The following is a 22,537-nucleotide window of genomic DNA, read 5'->3' on the forward strand; positions in this document are numbered from 1 at the left end:
CTGATAGTACCATTTTAATGAACGAACATAACGAATAACAAATGTATGATTTAACCACCTTCAAATGACCCTCTGGGATTAGAATCTCCAGAACACTTTTTTTTCGTTTCATTACTCATACTTGCACCAATCAAAGCGCTTGATCTCATCTCCAGGAGGTGCTCGAGCCTGTCTCACTGTGCCAGAGGTCAGGAGGTCAAGTTTGGCTAATTTATTCATTCAGTAAAATTTCCTGTTGGCAGATGGTGGTCTGATATGATATCACTGTCAGAAAGTCATCGGAGTAGAGAGGTGGGGGGGAGGCAGGGGGAGGGGTAGATGAGTAGGGGCTGTCTCCAAGGTTCACACTAGCCAGGAACAAGCCCAGCAGAGCAAGCAGACAGACAGACAGACACCCAGACAGACAGACACCCTGGTCTTATCAGATCTGTGAAGCCTCCGCCCTTATCTGCCGCTGACGGTTCTGGTCCAGCTGCATGCTGGGAGATGGGGAAATAAGCCGCTTAGACGGCGAGGATCTGAGATCTGATCCCAACGGAGATCTGGGGGGAAGTGGAGAAGTTTTATTCTTATCAGAGAAGAAGAGATTGGTTTGAAGGAGTTTTGGAGGGGGCTGATGAATGATGAATGTCAGACTACAGTATGCCACTCACTGTCAAGCTACACCACCCTATGGTGTTGCTATGTTGCTTAATGCCAAGGAATGTCACTCAAGGCCATGTCATGTGTCCTCCTCTACAGGTGGTGACCTGATGAAGATGACCTCACTGTGAAGAAGAGGAAGAGCCTTCGTCACCCCGGAACACACAAGCCTCCCCATTGCGCCACACCCCCGAATCCCCCACCCCCCCACCCCTCCAGGCGGCCCCCACATCTCACCAGCCCCCCACACCCCCCCCCCTCCCCCAGGAGGACCAAGATGGACCTGCACAGGGCGGCCTTCAAGATGGAGAGCTCCTCCTACCTGCCCAACCCGCTGGCGTCCCCGGCCCTCATGGTCCTAGCGTCCACCGCAGAGGCCAGCCGGGACGCTTCCATCCCCTGCCAGCAGCCCCGCCCCTTCGGGGTGCCGGTCTCCGTGGAGAAAGACGTGCACCTGCCCTTCAACAACGGCTCCTACACCTTCGCCTCCATGTACCACCGCCAGGGCGGCGTCCCTCCCGGCTTCCCCAACCGGGACTTCCCCCCGTCCCTCCTCCACCTCCATCACCAGTTCGCCCCGCCCAACCTGGACTGCTCCCCCATCAGCATGCTGAACCACAGCGGGGTGGGCGCCTTCCGGCCCTTCGCTTCCCCAGAGGACAGAGACGGCGCAGGGGGCTACCAGTCGGCCTTCACCCCGGCCAAGCGCCTCAAAGGATGCCTGGAGGCAGACGCCTCGCCCCACCTGCGCTACTCTGACGCCGAGGGGAAAGAGTACGACTTTGGGGGCTCCCAGATCGCCTCCAGCTCGCCCAGCGCCCTCAAAGCAGTGGAGGACGCTGGGAAAAAGATTTTCGCCGTGTCGGGCCTGTTGTCGGACCGCGAGACGTCGTCGAGCCCTGAGGACCGCATCGAACGCTGTGAGTATCTTTAGATCCTGACCGTCCAGTGTTTAGTACATCTGTCTACCTCCCTTCCTCGTGTAACACACTCGTCAACCTGCAACTACTTTGCAACAACCTGGTAATTGTACTTACACAGCCACATAAGTGTCCACGCCACTGCCGTAGTTTAAAGTCCTATCTGCAAAACACCACCATTTTCCCAGGTAAGTTTGCGTTGAAAGAACTAGCATTACGTCTCCTGACCGGTGCTTGAAAGCCTAAACAGTCAGTCTGCTGCTGTTCCAGCGTGCCAGTCTGAAGCCAACATGTTCCAGCAGTCTGTGAAACACCAATGATATTTCCACAGACCCGCTAAGCCTTCTCTCTCATGACACATGCAAGTCTTCTCACTGTTGTGCACACACGCAGCTAACACACACACATCACACTCGTGCACGTCTTCCCCCAACACCAAACTGCCTGCTCGGTTCCTTGCCACTGATCCTTGGGTCTCTCCGCTCTCCTCTCTCTTGGCCCCGTTTCACTCCAACTCCCACAAGCCTCGGCACATTAGCATTCACCAATGAGTGGAGGACGTTTGGCCCCCGGTTTGAATCTGATTACTGGGGAAGTGACTGCCTAGGAGATGGGCCACGGGCCTGTCATCAGCGTTCATCATAGCGTGGCACTGGGGCAGCCAGGGTGGCAAATGAACAGGCGGATTACCACACGTCACCCAGCACTGGCAGGTCACCAGTCAGTAACAGAAGGGGGGACAAACACAGCAGCACACACAGACGCACACACAAAGGCACACACACTCACACACACACTCACAGACACCCACATACATAGAGGCACACACACTCACACACACTCACACACACACTCACAGACACCCACATACATAGAGGCACACACACTCACACACACTCACAGACACACCCAGACACGAGTCCTCATTAAAACGGTGTGTAATTGTTCACGGCACTGTAAGTGTCTGTTTGTAGTGGGTTTGCATTTTCTCCCCCCATCTCTCTCTCTCTCTTCACGTCTTCTTCTTTGAGTCTCTCACGCTTGCTCACTGTTGATGGTGGGGAAGAGAAGCGGGTGGGTGGGTGGGCGGGGGGAGAGGAGGAGAGATGGATGCATCCTCGATGGAACACATGAGAGACAGGAGCGCCAAGCTGAGACTGATCCCACCAGAGAGAGGGCGAGAGAGAGAGAGAGCGTGCGAGAGAGAGAGAGAGAGAGAGAGAGAGAGAGAGAGAGAGAGAGAGAGAGAGATACTCAGTGCGGGAAGGACCATTTCTCATAAAGGATTAGATCTTCGAGCGCTCTTGTTTAAAACCGCATCTGTGGTGTTGAGGTCCTGTAAATATCTCAGCTCATTCTCTCTGCTGGTGGCACTTGAACTTTGAAGTCTCCTTTATACCAGTCGAGTTAAACAGCAACAGCTGAAGCGACGGACACAGGCGTCCTCTATGTTGGGCCCGACAGGAACACAGGCTCGTAATGTAGATCCTTCCCGAAAAAGCTGACGAATCATTATTCATGCCCACCGTCCTACCTTGATCTGATACAGAAGAAGTGACATTGGATTCGATTAGGAGACTATCCTATCATGTCTGCTGGTCTATAACAGCTTATGGTGGTGGGGGGAGCCAAGGGGGCTAGTGGCCCTGGGGCCCCCGCATCATCCCCAGGATAGCTTGCAGCTCTGCAGGGGTGGTGGGACTGAGGGGTCTGCTGGTGCTTTATAGAGGAACAGCTGGTATGGTGTGAAGGTGTCCAAAAAGGGGCCAAACAGGGGTTAGGGCATTGGTGAGAAGGGGGTATGGAGTGTGGGCTTGCTGGAAGGTGTATGTTGAAGAGTATGGAGTGATCATTTGGCGCTGTCGGCCCCTTTTGGAGCTGTGTTGTAATCAGATTAAACCTGGGGGGCCCCACCCAGCACCCAGGGCTCTAATGCAATTGGATTTCCGCTCGCTGTCTTATGGGAGACGCTTACATTTGGTTCCCCTTCACTGGCTCTGCTCTGAGTGTACCTAGCCTGGTGAGCTAGCGTTAGCGCTAGTCGCTCCCCCCCCCCCCCAAACCCCCAATACACCCTGTCATCCCCACCCCCTAGAGCAGTGTCCTCTTCCTTGAGAGCTAAGCCACCCAAATCTCCCCTGTATACTCTCAGGCACGTTGCCACACAAACACACACACCTCTGACAAATATTAAACCTCCGCATAAAGGCGCCATCATGGTAGAGTACGTCTACGCATGTCACATTATGCGTTATTAGAGGTTCGCTGTATGTTTCAAGTATTCACGCTGCAGACACTTAGCCTCAGGAAGCAGGAATAAAGAGGCTTTGTACAGAAGACTCTGAGAAAGGCTGTCTGATTGGAATTCAGAGGGATATTTACAGTGAAACAATCTCACACAGCAGCTCACAGAAGACTGAGCACTTGTTTGTTTATCTGAGGGATTTCATGTTGAGGATCTGTATTTGTTTTGTGTGTGTGGGGGGGCTTTAATGTTTTGTGTGTGTGTGTGTGTGTGTGTGCGCTACAGTGCGAGGGAGTGCATACTTGTGTGTGTGCGAGTGAAAGAGAGTGCTTGTCTTAGTGTTTGCGTGCGTACATACATACATACATACATACATGCGTGTGTGTGTCTCTGTGTGTGTGTGTGTGTGTGGCAGCTGGAGCATGTTTATTTGCTCTCCGTCTCTCCACACATTCGCACGACAGAGCTGAGCACTGAACCGAACCTTCGGCCGCAAACCCACATCCTCATTCCCCGTCCTAACAACAGCCCGGCCCTGCCGAGGGGAGCAAGAGAGAGAGAGAAAGGGAGAGAGAGAGAGAGAGAGAGAGAGAGAGAGAGAGAGAGAGAGAGAGAGAGAGAGAGAGAGAGAGAGAGAGAGAAGGAAGGAAGGAGGGAAGGAGACAAGGGAGGTAAAAGAAGAAAGAGGAGGAAGAGAGAGGAGTTGGGGGTTCCGTGTGAGGGAGATAGAGGACAGGGGAGAAAGAGCAAGAAGAGAGAGAGAGAGACGAGGGGGGGGGCGGGCAAGAAAGTATGTAGGGGAGGGTGGGCGGAGAAAGTGAGATAAAAGGAGAGATAAAAGAAATACTAAAAACACGGGAGGGAATGAGCGAGGGGGGGAAGGACGGGAGGATGGAGGGACAAGGCATCAGAGGCAGTCTGAGCTGAAACACAGACTCCCAGATGCCTTCCTGAGCGTCCGAAGAGAAGAAGAATCCTTAAGACAACAGAGAGCAGCCAGGCAGTGACCGGTACTTCCTTCCTGCTGCACCGACCCACCAGAGAAGAAGAGAAAAAGGGAAGAAGAACTAAGCAAGGGGGAAGGGGGATCCAGGAGGGTTGGGGAGGCCTAGAACCGCCTTGGCAGGGCCGAGAGCTGAGGTGGCCCTGTTGAGTTCCCATAAATCCCTGCTGATTTACAGGGAAGCGGGTGGCTGGCAGGTCCCTAGTTAACCCCCGCCACCCCAGATTCCACTGACCCACCCTGCAGACACACACACATCAGTTAGACATCCACAGCAACACTGTATACACTTCATGTCATCTATCTGTGTGTGTTGGTAGTTACCAGGCAGAGTATACTCACTCTCTGTGTCTCTATTTCTTTCACTCTCGCCGTCTCTCTCTCTCTGTCTCTGTCTCTCTCTTTCTGTCTGTTTCTTTCTGTCTTTGTCTCTCCCTCCCCCTCTCTTCCCCCCCCTCTCTCTCTCTCTCTCTCTCTCTCTGTGTGTCCCTGTGTGTCTCTATTTCTTTCACTCTCGCCGTCTCTCTCTCTCTGTCTCTGTCTCTCTCTTTCTGTCTGTTTCTTTCTGTCTTTGTCTCTCCCTCCCCCTCTCTTCCCCCCCCCCCTCTCTCTCTCTCTCTCTCTCTCTCTCTCTCTCTGTGTGTCCCTGTGTGTCTCTCCCTGCGTGGTGTTTTAATGATGCCGTTGGCCCTCTGTCTGAGTGATGGATGCAGATTCTCCTGTTTGTCACTCCTGCCGTGCAGATCTGTCAGCTGACGTGTGCTTCTTCCTCCCACCCTCCTCTCCTCCTGCGCTCTCCTCTCATCCCCACCTCCTCTTCGCATCCCTCGTTGTGAAGAGCGACCGGGCCTGACAGCTGTTAAAACACACAGAGGGAGGGGACGCAAGCCCCTCTGCCTCCTCTGTTCCCTGTCGTTTTCTGTTGTCTTTTTCTTCTCCTTCCACTGAACAGATGTCACCACCAAAGTGTTTGTTATTCCTTGGGAAACAATACAAACTTTAGTTAACAGTCACAGTGTAAAGATTCACACACACACAAGCACAATATTTCTCCTGGAGAGAAAATTCATCAGCATTGGCAGGTGAGGAGTTAAAGTGCCAAGGAGACAAACGCTGTTATCCCCTCCTCCCCTCTCCTCCCTTCCTCCTGTTCTACCTCTCATCCCTCCCTCCCTCCCCCCTCCCCCCTCCCTCCCGTGTCCTGTCACGGTCTAGTGGCAGGGTTAAGTTAAGTAAGAGTGTTCTAATAATTAAGGGGCTGAGACCGGGCTGCCTCTCTCTGCTTAGCCAGATGTTAAAAGGCTTGTCCCTCTCCTGCTGCTGCCTCTATCAGCCTCCTCCTCCTCCCTGCCTCTATCAGCCTCCTCCTCTCCCCTGCCTCTATCAGCCTCCTCCTCTCCCCTGCCTCTATCAGCCTCCTCCTCTCCCCTGCCTCTATCAGCCTCCTCCTCCTCCCTGCCTCTATCAGCCTCCTCCTCTCCCCTGCCTCTATCAGCCTCCTCCTCCTCCCTGCCTCTATCAGCCTCCTTCTCCTCCCTGCCTCCTAGTCCTTGGCTTTTTTCACCACTGTGTCTGCCCCCTCTCCCTCACCCCCTCATGACTCACCCCAGGGGATGAGGAGGGCTGGTGAACCTGCCCTGTCCCTGTCCAAACTCAGCAGTAGGACCGCGTCACGCTGTCACTGTTACAGCCAGGGCTCTGTCCACTGGCAATCTGCAGGAAAGGACCGTCATCTCCAGGATCTCTACTGGAACATTTTCTGCTCTTGTTTTTCTTAAACTTCTCAAAGAAAAAAACATCATAAATCCTACCAAAAAAGATGATTTGCTGTTGAGCATCAGCATGCAGGAAGCCCAGATAAGAGAGCTGATGTGAGTTAGTCTTCTCTGTGGGTGCACATGCTGGTAGGGGCAGCAGGTGTCCAGCCGCCCTGGTGAATGTTTTAGAGAGCACTGGGCTGTTGCCATTGTTGCGGCGGCGACGCAGATCAAGGATTAACGCTTCCTGCCCAGGCTTTTGTGGGCCCGGCCCACTTGAATTGGACACAGGCCGGCGCTGAGGTCCGCCGGCCCAGCCTCGATTAGTGAAAGGAGCGACTGGAGCTAGTGTTAGGGAAATGAACACTGGGAGGGAAATGAGATGAGGGAGACGTGATTCTCCCTGGCCTAGGAACAGCTGGGTCCTCTGGTGTTTGTCTGTGTGTGTGTGTGTGGCGAGTGTGCGCGTGTGTTTAAAAGAGGAGTCCCTGTAGCAAAACAGAGGGACAACTATGGTTTTTATTCCTCATGTTGTCCTATTGTGTTTCCCGTCCTCTGCTTGTGTGTGTTTCTGTTTTGTGTAGGTGTGTATGTGTGGGCTTGTGTGTTCCTGTGTGTGTGTGTTCCTGTGTGAATGTGTGTGTGTGTGTTCCTGTGTGTGTTCCTGTGTGTGTGTAGAGCAGCAGGAGGGGTCCTGCCCCAGGCTCTGGGTCAGCTCCATTCCCATGGCTGGGGCTCCCAGGCCTGGGACTGATGTCACTGCTAGGCTATTAAAGCTCGGGGTGAAGCAGCCCTCTGGGTCCAGTACAGCCTCACAGCTGGCACACAGCTCCTCCAGCCTGCTAGCCCCTTTACCTCCCAGGGCAGCCACGCAGCCAGGGCAACAGGGGGGCAGAACACACACACACACACATGCACATTTCCATCTTTGGTTGTGTTTTTGCCGCTCGTAGCTTGTACACACAGCGATAGGTATCTGAAGAATGTATGCGTACGCACACACACACACATACACACACATGCACGCTCACTCCTGGCCTGTCCGTGCTAATGCAGATGTGTTGAAAGGTTGGTTCCCCCCAGAGCAGCCCTAAAGGTCTCCTGCCCACCCAGAGGCTGCACGCACGCACGCACACACACACACTCACACACACACACACACACACACACCCGCACAGTGGTTTGCGGAGATCAATCAGCCCTATTTCTCTGTTCTCTTTTATCTCACTTCTCCTTGTGTACCTATCCTTCTTTCTTTCACTCGTTCTGTCTGCCTCCGTCCCCCCTCCCTCCCTCCCACCCCCATCCTCCCTCCCTCTCTCTCTCTCTCTCTCTCTCTCTCTCTCTCCCTCTCTCTCTCTCTCTCTCTCTCTCTCTCTCTCGTTCCCCCTTTCTCCTCTCAGTAATCTAATCTTCTCACAGTTTGTGGATGCAGTGTTCTGTGACAGGGAGCTTTCCAAAAAGCCCACTTGGCAGAGGAACACTCCTCCCACGTTACGCCCTTAATGATGAATTATTCATGAGCTGTGACTGCCGCCGCGGCAACACGGTGATGGCGTCCGCGATGCGTACCAGGGGCCACGTTTGGGATCGTTACCGGTTCTGAACGCTCCGTTTCACAACGCTGGACGTGGCGAGGCCACAATCACATTACCTCCAAACCACACACTCTCACACACACACACACACCTGTAACCCTGCCACCGCTGTTGTTTCTGCAATAGAAACAAACAACTTGTACATTCTTAAATGGATGTGAAAAAGAGGAAATATTTAACATTCAGTTTCTACTCTTGTTTTTTTTTTTCACAGTGAATTACTGGCAAGCTAAACAGGCGTGATCTTAGTGTAGATATGCATGTTCCGCCTGAAGTGGATGTTTTTGCATAATCGTGTCCGGCTCAGTTAAAGGCAGAAAGAGGGTGTGAACACGGTCTGGTCCCCTCTTCACAGGCTTCAGGCGAGAAACGGAGCGGACAAAAGAAATGAAAGGATGACTCATCCATAGCCTCGCATTGTCAATGCGATCTCACAGTGTGGTCCTTCACTTTGACCCAGGGACACCTCTGAATCGCCGTCAGTTCTCTCTCTCTCTCTCTCTCTCTCTCTCTCTCTCTCTCTCTCTCTCTCTCTCTCTCTCTCTCTCTCTCTCTCTCTCTCTCTCTCTCTCTCTCTCTCTTCTCCCCCCCCCCCCCCACAGAAGCCTAATTAATTATTTAGCAGTGTGTATCATCTGTTTACCAGTGTAATCCATCTGTCAGCCACCCTATTGATTACCCTCTGCATTCTAATTGTGCATCTGCACTCGTCTGCTAGCTCATATTCAAATCCAATAGCTGTCACCCCCACTCTCTGTGTCAGGGGCCCAGGCTGTGGGCTGGTCCTGGAGCTCCAGGGAGGGAAGCGCTGTCGTGGTGCTGGTGGCTGTTCTGGGGCAGGTTGCTGCAGCACAGCTGGGCTCCACACAGGGGGCAGTTCCAGGTGTGTGGAACCGCATCGTTCCCACTCTGATCATTGAAAGTGAGAAGCGGTCAAAAAAAGGAAGAGCTGTTGATTGTGGCTCTTGTCTCTCTTCTCTTTTTCTTCTTTTTTTATTCCTTCCCCTCCCTCTTCTCGTGTTCAGTCTTTCTCATTCGCTCTCCCTCTCTCTATTCCCATCCTACGTCCCCTTTCCTCCCTCTCCCCCTGGTCTCCCCCCGTGGTCTCTCCCCCTGGTCTCCCCTCCTGGTCTCCCCTTCCATCTCTCTCCTCTCCTGGCAGAGTGAGCCCTCCAGCCCTGTTCAGGGAGGGAGCTAACTCCTCAGGTCAGTTGACACTGAGGTGTCAGTCATAAGAGAGGTGAAGTAGGCTGTTGAGCTGTGTGTGTGTGTGTGTGTGTGTGTGTGTGCGTGTGTGTGTGTGTGCGTGTGAGTGTGTGTGTGCACAGCAGCAGCAGCCCTGTTCTTTAATACAGCGATATATAGGCCCACAGAGGAGAGAGAATCAGACAGCCAGGGAGAACCATTAAAGGAGGCACTTAACCAGGCAGCCAGCAGCCAGCAACCTGCAGCCCCTCCTTACAGCCCCCTTCCCCTGCCTCCCTCCCTCTCTTTCTCTCGCTCTCTTATCATGATGGCTAACACTCCTGTTCTCAGTTGTCTTCTAACAAGGCTTTTGACATAATTGAATACTGTAGCCCCTGCTGAGGGGAGATAAGTGTGTGTGTGCCTGTAAGAGAGAGTGCAGATTGTAAGAAGGGATGCATTCAAAATAAATAGACTGTGTGTGTGTGTGTGTGTGTAAACGTGTATGTCAGATAATTCTGCCGACGACATGCGCTACATGTGCACCCCCCCTCCTACTCTGCTAATGAGCGTGAACGTGTCTGATCCCAGTGTGTGTGAAGGTACAAATGCAGCAATCAGTAAACACTCACACACCTAATGACATCAATCAATGGGCTTTTAAAACAGCAATTTGATAATTACAATCATCAATGTTCCCTGCTGTGTTCATTAACAAGCTGGGTGCCCTCCTTCACCGAACCTCCCTCCCTCTCTCTCCCCCTCCCCCTCCCGCTCTCCCTCCCTCTCTCTCCCTCTTTCTTCCTCTCTCTTTTACTCATCACTCCATTCCAGGGTGTATGTTCCCACTTCATATTAGCCTGTCGATGGGCTCTAGGTGTTGTGATCTGCCTAATGGCTGGGGAGATTAGGGGTAATTGTGGAATTATCCTGTTTAGCAATGATGCCAATATTAAAAACATGAACTGCTTCTCCTGTTGGGCTTTTCAACTCCACACCCCATTGGTCCATTCATGCCTTGATGTGATGGCAAGGCTTCAGTAATACCATGCCGTTTATGTTAATGCTTTCAAATTAGCGGGTACATGGAAACATATTCTTCAAAACATAATACAGATTGTTCTTTTTAATAAATACATGAGGTTTGTTTCTTTTATTTTGTAATAAATAGATTTCAAATTGTGGGGGTGAATGGGAGGCAGTGAAGCCAACATGGACACGTACATTTTGAGGGGATTAATGAGGTCATAAAATTGTCTTGCCTTTGTGTCAGAAAAATCTTAGGCATTTAGAGAATGAATGTAGAATAAATGTAGAAATACCCCAGTGATCTGTTTGCGTCTTAGTTTTCAAATAACCTTTTGAAAGTAAACTACCAGACCGATGACAGATGTCTGGCTGCATCTCGATAAGTTCTAAAGCCTCCTTGATTGTGGCAGCATGAGGACGAGGGAGGAGTGGGGCCGAAGCTGTTTTCAGTGACACATCAAAGGGAACACACCCGTCTGACCAGCAAGCACAGTGTGGGGGCTCCAATCATCTTAACCCCTCCCCCCCCTCCCCCCTCCTCCTCCCAGCCTTTCTGACCATCAAAGATCTAAACTGACCTTACGTCTCAATCGGTCATTTTCATCATCACATTTGACCGGTGTGTTGCTGAACTACTGAGACAATTTAAAGAGCGGAGACACACATGCTCGCACACACACACACACACGCACACACATGCACGCACACACTGAGCTGAAAATTGTTGCTGTTGTTGAGAATGATGACACCTGAAAGTGTAGAGCAGGGGGCTAATCTGGAGACCTTCTCTACGGAGCTGGGCTGTTAGGCTGGGCCTGGTTCATGTGTGTGTGTGTGTGTGTGTGTCCTGCCTGAGTTAAGCCTTGTTTGACACCTGCCGTGGTGTAAGCCGGTAGTCATGTCTGACCGCGGCCAAGCCACTCAGGGTGCTCCACGGGTTCCATTTCGATGTGGGCTGTCTAATATCGCATCCCCGCGGCAAAATGCTTGGAATCTGCCCTCCTGGACGGTGGGGAAAGGTGGGGGGGAGGCTGTATGGGGCGCTGGGGTGGAGGGGGGGGGTAGGCTGTATGGGGCGCTGGGGTGGAGGGGGGGGGTGCAGTCGGAGGGGGGTTTAAGCGAGCAAAAGAGGGCAAATCTGTCACTTCTCCCAAAGCAGACACCCTTCTGACCTCCATTCAAAGATATATTGATTTTTCCAGTGCTGTCTTTTCTCTGAAGGGGAGGAGGTGTGTGTGTGTGTGTGTCTGCGTGTGTGTAAGGCTTAACACAGCATGATCCTTACCGCTTGAAGTACACCACACATCTCTACCCTCTTTGCATGGAAATCAAATAAGCAGACGTGCAGACAAGGAAAAAAAGTGTAAAGAGAGGGGAAAACATATATGTGTACCTAGTCTCACCCCTGAAAGGATGCTTTGGTGTCGGGACAGTCTCTCTATCCCTGGACAAAATCAATGCTTCCTAATACATAATACATTAGGACTTCCTCCGTTCATCCACGGGCGTTATGTCTCAACAAGACTTACCCTGATGAATAAAGGTTAAATAAGAGAAAGAGGAGCAGAATGGGGGGCGATGGACAGGGCCCTGAAGAGCGCCCTGGTGTTCTCCTGCAGAGTGGAGGGTCAGACAACAGACGCGACATCAGAGAGTCTGCTCTGGAGCAGAGCCTGTTTGCTCTGGAAGGCCGGCCAAAACCAGCCACCAAGCACTCCCAGACAGACAAGTTTTTGGAAAATAGTTACAGTTTGTTTTTAAATTCTTTTTGAGCTCTGTGAGCGATGGGAATCAGGAACGTCAGGATCCTATGAAGTCTGCCAAGGCAGAATCTTTTTTTCCTTTGTGCACGGTCCATTAGGTTTTCAGGGCTTAAATATCCAAATCAAAATATGATGTCAAGAACTTGATATTCTCAAGGCTGGTGTATTGCTATGCACATACTATCTTATGGAATACAATATTTAGTATCAGGGTTGGGAGGGAATGTACTATTTGATATCAATACACTTTATAAATGACCTCAGACTCCAGCCACTTGCTCCTGTGTAGACAGACTGTGACTTTGCAGCAAAGTCACGGCCGCCAGCCGTGTGTGGTTTTAACAGCAGAGAGGTCAGGTGGCTGCTGGGAAACAATGACCTCACACGCCGGCAGGGCGCAAGATCCGTGGTAATGGCCGGTCACCGGGGGCAACAGCAACACAGTGGGGTCGAGGCCCGACATGGGTGGAATACAGGCAAGGTGCATGTTGGTCCTGTGGTGTGTGTCTGGGTTAGGGCACTCTGTGTGAGGCTGGGTTCAAGAAGGTAGGCTGGAGGAGAGAGACAGAGCAGAGCTCGTCTGCTGTCTTAACGAGCATGTGGTCAACACAGGTGCCATTGGTGGCTTCTGTTACCATGGAAGAGAAGGAGAAAGAACAGCTGTGAAAAGATGTCAAATTGTGAAATGAGACTGAGAGAGTTGGTTTCACTGATCTGGGTGGGTGTGGTGGAGGGTGGTCTTCTACACCTGCAAGTGTGTGTGTGTGTTTGTAGGTGTGTGTGTGTGTGTGTGTGTGTGTGTGTGTGTGTGTGTGTGTAGCTGCTTCTGACCTGAGGTCCCTCTCCCTGCTCCAGTATTAATAATATTCCATCAATACGGACACCGACGTGATGACCACCACACGCTGTCTCGTTTGACCTGTCCTGAAGCAGGCATCCATCATTAGTTGCAACACACACACACATCCACACACACACACGCACACACACAAACAGGCCAGGCCGTCAATAATGGGACAGAATGCTAATAGTGGCATTTAACCAGGGGCTGACAAATGAAGCAGGGCCACTCAGCCGGGGTTAAATATTCATCATCCCACCTGAGCCTGAAGTGGTCTGAGGGCCGCGACCGGTGCAGGGGTCTGGAGGTCTGAGGGTACAGGATGGGTGCCTGGAGGGTGTGGGGTCTGGAGGTCTGAGGGTACAGGATGGGTGCCTGGAGGGTGTGGGGTCTGGAGGTCTGAGGGTACAGGATGGGTGCCTGGAGGGTGTGGGGTCTGGAGGTCTGAGGGTACAGGATGGGTGCCTGGAGGGTGTGGGGTCTGAAGGTCTGAGGGTACAGGATGGGTGCCTAGAGGGTGTGGGCTCTGAAGGTTTGTTTTATAGATCCTTATAGCTCTGTCTGCGTCAGACCAAAAACTTAAACAAAAAATTATTCTGCAATTGAAGTGAAACAAATCAATTCAGATTATGAGGTTGTTGACAAAAAAAAATCTTTGAAAATTCTTTTTTTACTCAATTTTGAACTCCCTTCCTGACTTGATTGAACTGAAATGGAACTAAGGAGCAGCGTGAATGATGTGAGTGTGCTGAAAGCTGTGTTAGGGACCATACTGAGGTCTGGTGTCCTAGTCACTGGCTTCAAAGATGGTCATGCAGTGCTTCTAATAGGGGGATTATGTCTATGCACAGGGTTGGAGCTGATCCCCTACACACACACACACACACACACACACACCCACATCCACACACACATCCACACACACACACACACACGCACACACACACATACACACACATCCACACCCTTGATCCCAGATGGCAATGTATGGTGCTCTGGTGTTAGAGAGAAGGGTTTGTTATGATCAAAGCCTCTTGTGTGTCCTTATTCTACCTCCCACTCTCTCTCTCTCTCTCTCTCTCTCTCTCTCTCTCTCTCTCTCTCTCTCTCTCTCTCTCTCTCTCTCTCTCTCTCTCTCTCTCTCTCTCTCTCTCTCTCTCTCTCTCTCTCTCTCTCTCTCTACCTATCACTCCATCATTCTCTCTCTCCCTTTTTTCACTTTCCCTCCCTCCCTCCCTCCCTCCCTCCCTCCCTCCCTCCCTCCCTCCCTCCCTCCCTCCCTCCCTCCCTCCCTCCCTCCCTCCCTCCCTCCCTCCCTCCCTCCCTCCCTCCCTCTTTCTTATTCAGCCTGTCAATCAGTGGCCTCATACATCATTCATGGTCGTCTCCCTGATGCCTCGTCACCCTTCCATCTTATTTGCCACCTTGTCTCCTTCCTTTCTCACTTCCCCTCCTCTGTTCCCTGCCTAGCGGAACATTCTGGGAGAACCCCCCCCCCCCCACCCTCATGTCCGGGACCACACACACACACACAGAAAAACACACACACAGCCTACTCCTCCTCTTCCCCCTCTCTCAAAAACCACTGTCTCGGAGTCACCGGTCACTCAGTCAAGGAAGAGAGATCTTCCGGAAGGAAGTCTGGAAGCAACGGCGCGTCGTCTTCTTTTAGTGTGTTAGTGCTGTGGAAGGAGGACACAGCTCTCCCCTCACTGTTCTACCTCACCATCATTCTACTGCAGCATCTTTGGTCTGGCGGTAGATGCCTCTGCTTGCCAAGGCACATGGGAGGGGTTTCTCCAGAGGGGTTTGTGGGATAGCTGGCTGTGCAACTGCCTACAGCACGGCAGAACCAGATCTGTATGGAAAGAGGGAGGTGGGAAAGGGAGGGAGGTAGAGAGGGATAAAGGGAGGGAGGAGAAGAAGTTGTTTCCCCACTAATTTTACTGAGCATAACCACAGACTCCCTAAACAGGCTCCTCTCCTCTCTTCTTCCCCTCTCTTTCTCTTGTCTCTCTCTCCCTCTGTCTCTCTGAGCCCTCCCTTGAGGGGACGCTGCAGTGAGAACATCAGAACACTGAGGAGCAATGCAATACGAGCCTTAATCTTGTCACTAATCCAACTTTTTTCCCCAAACAATTAACCACGGATTCAAGTCTGCTCCGTACTCTCCCTCCCACGCAAAGGGGGAAAAAAAGTCTGAGTTTGGAATCGGAAATGATTAATCATATAAAATTTCAGCGGAATACAAAGTTTAAATGCGGAGTGACAAATTGCCTCTGTGTTGCTCTGTGCGTCTTGTGTGTAGAGAGAAATGGATTGTGGGTATCTGAGGGGTGTGTGGGGACTGAGGCACAATCACTTGAGCTGAGCCCCAGGGACAATGAGATGCGACAGAGGTGTGTATGTGTGTGTATGGTCTTTCGTGAATGTGTTTGTGCTCCCGTATGTTCCTGTGTACGCGTGTGTGTCTGTCTGTGTGTGTGTGTGTGTGTGTGTGTGTTGGCTGCCCCTGGGCTATATCCCTCAGATGGGGCTGTCTCGCCCACTCACGGCCCTCCCGTCCTGCGATTAATACGTTTAAAAAAATGTCCCCTCCACTTTTGCAGCCAGCCACACAGATGCTGCTCTTTATTCAGCGGAGGCCCTGCTCGGTTAGTGCAACATCAGCAGCGGGGCCAGAGCCATGAGAGGCAGATCAATCTCCTGGCAGGGTGATGAATTAGAGGCATCAGCAGCAGGCGGGAGACTGGGTAGAACAGGCAGGATGCCACACCACTGCTGGCCTGGTCTGGACTGGCTGGGGTGGCTGGGTGGGATGGTTGGGTTGGCTAAGGTTGGGTTAGCTTGATCTGGTCTGGCCTGGTCCATTTTGGTCTGGCTTGGCCTAGTCTGGTTCGTCTTTGTCCTGACATATTTTGTATACAGTATATCTAGATCACCCACAATTGAACATAGTTGTCTAAATACACCCACATCTCAGACTGAAAACTGCGTGAGTGATATATCCAAGTCCTGCTTTTCAGAGGCAGGAATAAAACAAGAGAGAAAATATTTACATAAGAGACGTTATTACTGACAAGAGGATTCTACCTGGAGGATGAAATATGTCTGAAAATGGTAGTTTGAATAGGGCTCTTTGTGTCATGGATGGAGGGGAAATTGTTTTCCAGAATGGAGCTAGGAAGGGGCAAGGCAGTGAGGAATGTGTTGACGTAGCCCAGAGACTACAGGTAACTAGAAGTAACCTGGAAACCATGGATATGGGCATCATCACCTATATAACTTGGATTCAATCCAATCTATAATATGGTGTTTATTGTACACATTATCTGTACTCTTTCTTATCCATGGCCCAGCTTGAACTAGACAGTCGCTTGACCAGAGAAAAACCAACCCCTCTTCACTCTCTCCCTCCCTACACCCCCTCTTCACTCCCTCCCTCCCTCCATCCCGCCCTCTGTCCTCTCTCTCCCCATATCTCCAGTGATGAATTAATCGTAACCATGACAGCTTAGTTACGAGGGCTACCGCCCTTGTTGTGTTTCTTGCGACAGTTTTAGTGGGCTGGCTTTATTTCAGACGTGCTGTAATTACATGGGTTTTAGCATATGTAGGCAGTGAGATATGATTCATCTGCAGGGAGAGAGAGAAACCTGGATGACGGAGAGCTTGGGGAGATAAAGGGGCATAAAGCAGGGATGGAAAGGGAGAGAGAGAGAGAGAGAGAGAGAGAGAGAGAGAGAGAGAGAGAGAGAGAGAAAAGGTGAGGAGAGGGTAAGATAGAGGGAGGGAGGAGAAGGAGAGAGATATGGTTTGGCAAATAAAAGAGGGGCGCCGTGTTGCTACAAAATGTTCCCCTTATTATGTGCCATTAAGGCTCTGGTAGAGATAAGGGCTACACACAGCCGTGAATAAGATCTATGGCCCCCTGCGCTAGGTTGGCTGTTAACAAGCACACACACACACACACTCACACACACACTCACACAATCAGGAGAGAGTGGAGAAACGGAAGCTGATACGGTCAGTAGCCCTGGGGGGGGCAGAGAAAGAAGGTGGGGGGTTCTTTGTGAGACTAGTTAAAATAATGTCTCCCTTTCTCCTGGCTGACCCAATGCCTCGGCCTGGCCGATAGCAGATAGCAGTGAGCCCCTGTGCGCTAATTAGGTGGAGCTTTTAACGAGGGACAAAAAGATGTGTAGTGTTCAGGGAACTGACAGGGCCCGTTAATCCAGCTCCATTGTCAGCGCTACAGGGAGACCGTGTTGGACAATCACCCAGGGAGAGAGATATAAATCCCTCGCAGCCAGGCTAGCATGTTAGCACGCCAGTGTGTGAGCGAGTTAACCACTGCTTGCTGCTTGCTAGCTTGCTAGCTAGCGACCCACTGTCCTCCCTCCGCTCATGATGCACACTGCTCGACAGGCCTTAGCCCTGCAGATTATACAGGCCTTTCACCATCTAAGCGTCTCAACTCATTTTCATCGTCCAGCTAAGCAAGTGTGAAGGCGGAGGAGCCTTTCCATCCGTCATATCATGTCCCACAGAACAACAGTCGGGCTCACACTGAGAACTTAAGTAGAAATGTTATGCTAATTATACAAAGCGTTCCCATTACTACCTGCTGTTGCCTTGACAATTATCAAGGAAGGTGAAATCTGAATGTGCTGGTTAAAGGACGCCGTGCTGGATCCTTTGTGGCTTGGTGTTTTGTTTGGTGTCCAAACGACTGCTAGTGTGTAAATCTAAAGACTTGAGACATTAGGAAATACAAACAGGGCCTCGGTGTGATTTCTAGAGGGGGCTGTTTGGCTCCAGCCCTCCGGGTGTCTGGGGAAGATATTAGAGAAAGTCGTGAGAGGAGACGGCCGCCATCGGTGATAGAGTAGACATGGGAGACCTCTATGTTACGCTGTGTGCAAACGCACACCCACGTACATGTGTACACCACACACACACACACACACACAGACACACACAGACACACACAGTTGTGGTTTCCCTCCCCCCCCCCCCGGCTGATCTCTGTCCCAGTCACGCATGTTTTGCCTAACAGGCATGTATATGGCCCTCCCACAGGCCCTCGACAAGCTAAACACGCATCTCGCCTGATAACCACCATCATTTCCCTAACTGCAGCTTGCGTCCCCTCCATCCATGCACTCTTGGCCCTGATGATAGGGCTGATGTGGGCTGAGCCATGCAGTCTACGCCGCAGGCGGCTCTAACTCCCATGGCTGTAGGGTACACCTGTTTGTTTCCACAGAGGGGCTACTACCCTGGCTCCTGAGTTGAAACATCTTGCTCCTCCACTTCTTAATGGAACCCATTGACTGTTTGCACAATGGGAGTCCATCACTATGTACAGTAGATTAGTAGGAAGTAGCTCCCTCTCTCTTTCCCTCCCTCTGTGTGTGAAGTACTGGCGCATCCTCTCTCCCCACTGATAAACAAGCCAGTGGCCGGTATGATTCACTGCTGTGGCCTCCTGCCGACTGGTAATTTGCTGAAATTAAAACTTAATCAAGCATACTGCAGAAACTGCTCCTGAATAATTTAGCAGGCAAGTTGATGGGAGGGGAGGCAACAGGGATACAAGAGGGAGAGGATGAGTAAGCCAGAGAGAGAGAGAGAGAGAGAGAGAGAGAGAGAGAGAGAGAGAGAGAGAGAGAGAGAGAGAGAGAGAGAGAGAGAGAGAGAGAGAGAGAGAGAGAGAGAGAGAGAGAGAGAGAGAGAGAGAGAGAGAGAGAGAGAGAGAGAGAGAGAGAGAGAGAGAGAGAGAGAGAGAGAGCAATCAGGAGATGCAGCAGAAGAGCAGAAAAGGATGATGTGGTGCTTGGGGGAAACACTCAAGGGTCATTTTTCTTGCTGTAGGCGTCTTGAACTAAACAGAAGCGGTCTTTATTAGTAAGCATCAGGGTCAAATGAGGCTTCTGCAGCACCATACCCCTTTAATCTCCCGCAAGCTTTGAGGACAGAGGAGAACAGTGCATTGGGTTTTGGTACTATCGAGTTCAGTGTGCTTGATGCTACTTTAAACACCTCCAGAGTTTATCTTAGTCAGATCATTTTGAGGCGTAATTACTTACTTAGGCCCGCTTATCTATTAATATGTTCTTTCAATTTAACCCGTCCTTTGATTAATTTCTCACACTGGCAAGTGTTTCATTAATACAAAACCCATTCGTCATGTGGAATGAAATATATATACAAGCTGGATTTTTTTTTTTTTTTACACAAATTGAATTTCTAATCACACAGCAATGGAAGAAATAAAATAAACATTATTCTTCTGGTCACCTCTTCCTCTGGGTTTTGCCAGAGTGGGAAGGGCTGAAATTGACCCTAAGATAACATTAGTCACAATCACAACCCCTGGTTGCTAGAGAGCTGTCTGAGACTGGCCCAGTGAACAGCCTGAGTAGAAGTTATCTATGCTCTTAATGTGATATCAGACTGGCCACACTAGGACCGGGCACCATTTTGGTGATACTGCATGTGTGTATATTTGCGGGATTGCCTTAGAACACACACACACACACACAAACATTCTCCCCTCCTCTCTGCGGTCTCTCCGGCCTGTACTTTGGCAGATTGGCGAGAATGAACTCCTATCCCAGACATGTTGTGTGAGAGCAGGGTCCTCTCTAATGGAAATGAAGGACTGGTGACGTGCTGTCCCTTTGTGGCTGCCTCGCCGACTCACATTTTATTAAGTACTCTTTAGAGAGAGAGGGAAACACAAGAGGGGAAAAGTCACTCTCCTGCATGGTAATAAGGCCTGCGCAGAGCCGGGCAGAAGAGAGGGGAGTTTGTTAAAGGAGAAAGGAAGAGGGAGAAGGGGAGGAGGGGGGTGAAGAGGAGAGGAAGGGGGTAGCGTTTTCAGGACGCTTTTTTAGCAGAGAGAGGGAAACTTTACATGCAAACAAAAAACAGCTTTTCTCGGGGTGGCCATTGAGAGAAAGAGAGAGCTGTGTTCGCTATTTAGCTGCTACTCAGCTCGACTTCCAGAGTTTCTCTTCTCTGTTTGCATTGAGCCCCAGCCTGCTAGAGCCTCACACTGCACTGTGGAAAACTACTGAGGATGATAAAAACCGGATGTGAAGACACACTGACAGATACACCTCCAATCGATTAGGATTCATGGACTTCATGGACTTTGTTCCTTGTGAACAGTCACGGAGTGTGTGAAAGGACACATTCTGAGCTCACATAGTTAGTGTGTGTCCAGAAGGTAAAGAGAGAGACAGAGAGAGAGAGAGAGAGAGAGAGAGAGAGAGAGAGAGAGAGAGAGAGAGAGAGAGAGAGAGAGAGAGAGAGAGAGAGAGAGAGAGAGAGAGAGAGAGAGAGAGAGAGAGAGATAGAAACCATGAAAGGGATGAGGCGACGTTCAGACTGACCTCAACTCTGAAACACTGTCGCAGTAAGTTGGTGAATAGGGTGGTTAGTATACCAAAACAGGAACTAAGGAAGGACCGAGCAGGGGTGCACTTGTTTGGGGATGGGTGTAAGACAGGGGGGGGGGGGGGGGAGAGTTGTCGGCTGGTGAGTGGGTGGCTCAGTTGGTGGTGGTGGGGGGGGGGGGATGGCAGGGCAGGGGGGGTGCAGGGCAGGAGGGGGGGGGTGTTGTCTGAAAGGCTGAAAGGGAGCATGATGACTGCTCAATGGTACCACCCAGCCTGCCGTGAAATCAGAAACCCCTGCCAACAACCAGGGTGGAACAGCCCCCCGCACACACACACACACACACACACACATACCAAAACCTGGCCAAGATACTGTGTGTGAGTGTGTGTTTGTCAGTGTCCTCTGGAGAGAGAGCAGTCATGCAAGGTATCACTCTGCCCCTCCTACTATCTCCCCAACCCCTCTCTCCTTCCTCCCTGCCTCTCTTCCCACCCCCCTCATCCCTCTCCTCCACCTCTCTGTGTCTACCATACAATACCATCCCTCTGCCTAAATGCTCCAGTTAAGCTAAGATGCTGAGCCGACTAGCCGCTGGTGTAGAAAGCAGTTTAATAGTAGTTAGAGCTAGTTTGTAGGCATGCATCACTGATCAGGCCAAAGGCTGGTTTAATCTGTTAATGGCTACCGTGGACTGCCTGTTAACCCCCCCTTCCCTTCTCCTTCTCTCTCACACACACAACACCCCCCCCCCCCAGTCCTATCCATTAGGACTTGTTGTGTTGTCACCGACCCCCCTTCCCTTCCCTTCTCCCCCCCACCCCCCCCCCCCCCAAGCTCCGAGGCAGCAGGCGGGTTGTAATGAAGTTTGCTGTGCATAATCACAGCCCCATTCAGAGCTTGAGCCCCACATGGCAGTTTAACATGAGCGGACGTCCTCCTGGGTAATCACATTAGTTTCCCATACCTGTATTTGTCTCCTCATCACCCGTCAGATCATATGTGTCTAATACACAAGGACGATTTAAAATGCATGTATGATGTTTGCGTAAGTGTGTGTGTGTGTGTTTGTTGTGCATGTATGTGTGCGTTTCATGCATGTTTGGAGGACTGTGTACAGGAGTGAAGAGGGCCTGGTGGAGAGAGGGGAGTCTGTAGAGAGGAGGGAAAGTGAGAGATGGTGAGTCAGTAGGAATATGGTGGGGGGTCCTGTCACTTTGAGGAGGAGTAGGGTGGGACCAAGGGCCCGGGAGGTCAAGAGACTAGCAGGGATAGCTGGTCTCCCTAGCACCGCACACCCCCACCTACCCCAGCACCTCATCCCTCCCAACCCCTACTGGGGTCACAGTGACACCCCCCACCACCCTCCACACCACTCCACTGGTTCTCACCCTTTCACTGCATTGTTCCGGTGGAGAATTTAGTGCTCAGCAAACTCAATTGGTCAATAACCCTGGTTGGGTTCTTACTTAACTGACTTCATAAGGCAGCTAGCTAGTTCATGCCTCCAGTTTCTGCCCAATACTGATGTACGGCCAGTAAATTAAAAGCTAAAAGTCTATAGCTTTATCGTGTCTTTGGAATGAAGAGGCAGATTGGTATGTTATAAATCATGCACATATGTCTGAATAGGCCATAACATTAAAAACAATACCTTGATCATTTTAGCTTACCTTAAATAATATGCACATACAACATAATTTATGTTAAATGAAATCAAATGAAGATAAACATTTTCCAGTTGAAGATAAACTAGTATACATATTATGCTTGTGCTTTTTGAGATGGCAGAGCTATATTGTGTGTTTGGATGAAGGCACCAGTATTTTCAAATATGATATTGCAGGTAGGAATAGAGACCTTGAATGTAGAATGGATAATGCATTGAGGTAATTTGCTCAAACTATTTCCAAAAATAGCCTATCTCTTCTTCTATTTCAATAAATACATTCATTGAATTATCTGCTTGCTTGTAGGCAACTCTATGGGCACATTCATTTGGAGGTTTGCATGGGTGAAGGGGAATTAATTGAAAATGCTGAAAATGCTTTTAGAAATGAATTACTTTAAGAGTAAGTCCTGATATCAAGTCGGCTAGCTCGGAGAATGCACCGGATGCTGATGAAAACCGGGCCCTACACGTTCCT

General features: G+C 50.8%; 1 protein-coding gene across 7 annotated transcripts in view; it reads left to right on the forward strand.

The window, feature by feature from the left end:
• The first annotated feature begins 919 nt into the window (after positions 1-919).
• The window catches only part of rnf220a (ring finger protein 220a), a 112,454-nt gene continuing 90,836 nt past the window's right edge, over positions 920-22,537 (forward strand). For all 7 annotated transcript variants that reach the window (XM_084707882.1, XM_084707885.1, XM_084707883.1 and 4 more), the window contains exon 1: positions 920-1,562. In XM_084707882.1, coding sequence (XP_084564008.1) covers positions 920-1,562 — 643 coding nt within the window. The remainder of the gene's footprint in view (positions 1,563-22,537) is intronic.

The sequence above is a fragment of the Hypomesus nipponensis genome, chromosome 10 (genome assembly GCF_054491055.1).
Source record: "Hypomesus nipponensis isolate SF chromosome 10, ASM5449105v1, whole genome shotgun sequence".
NCBI lineage: Eukaryota > Metazoa > Chordata > Actinopteri > Osmeriformes > Osmeridae > Hypomesus > Hypomesus nipponensis.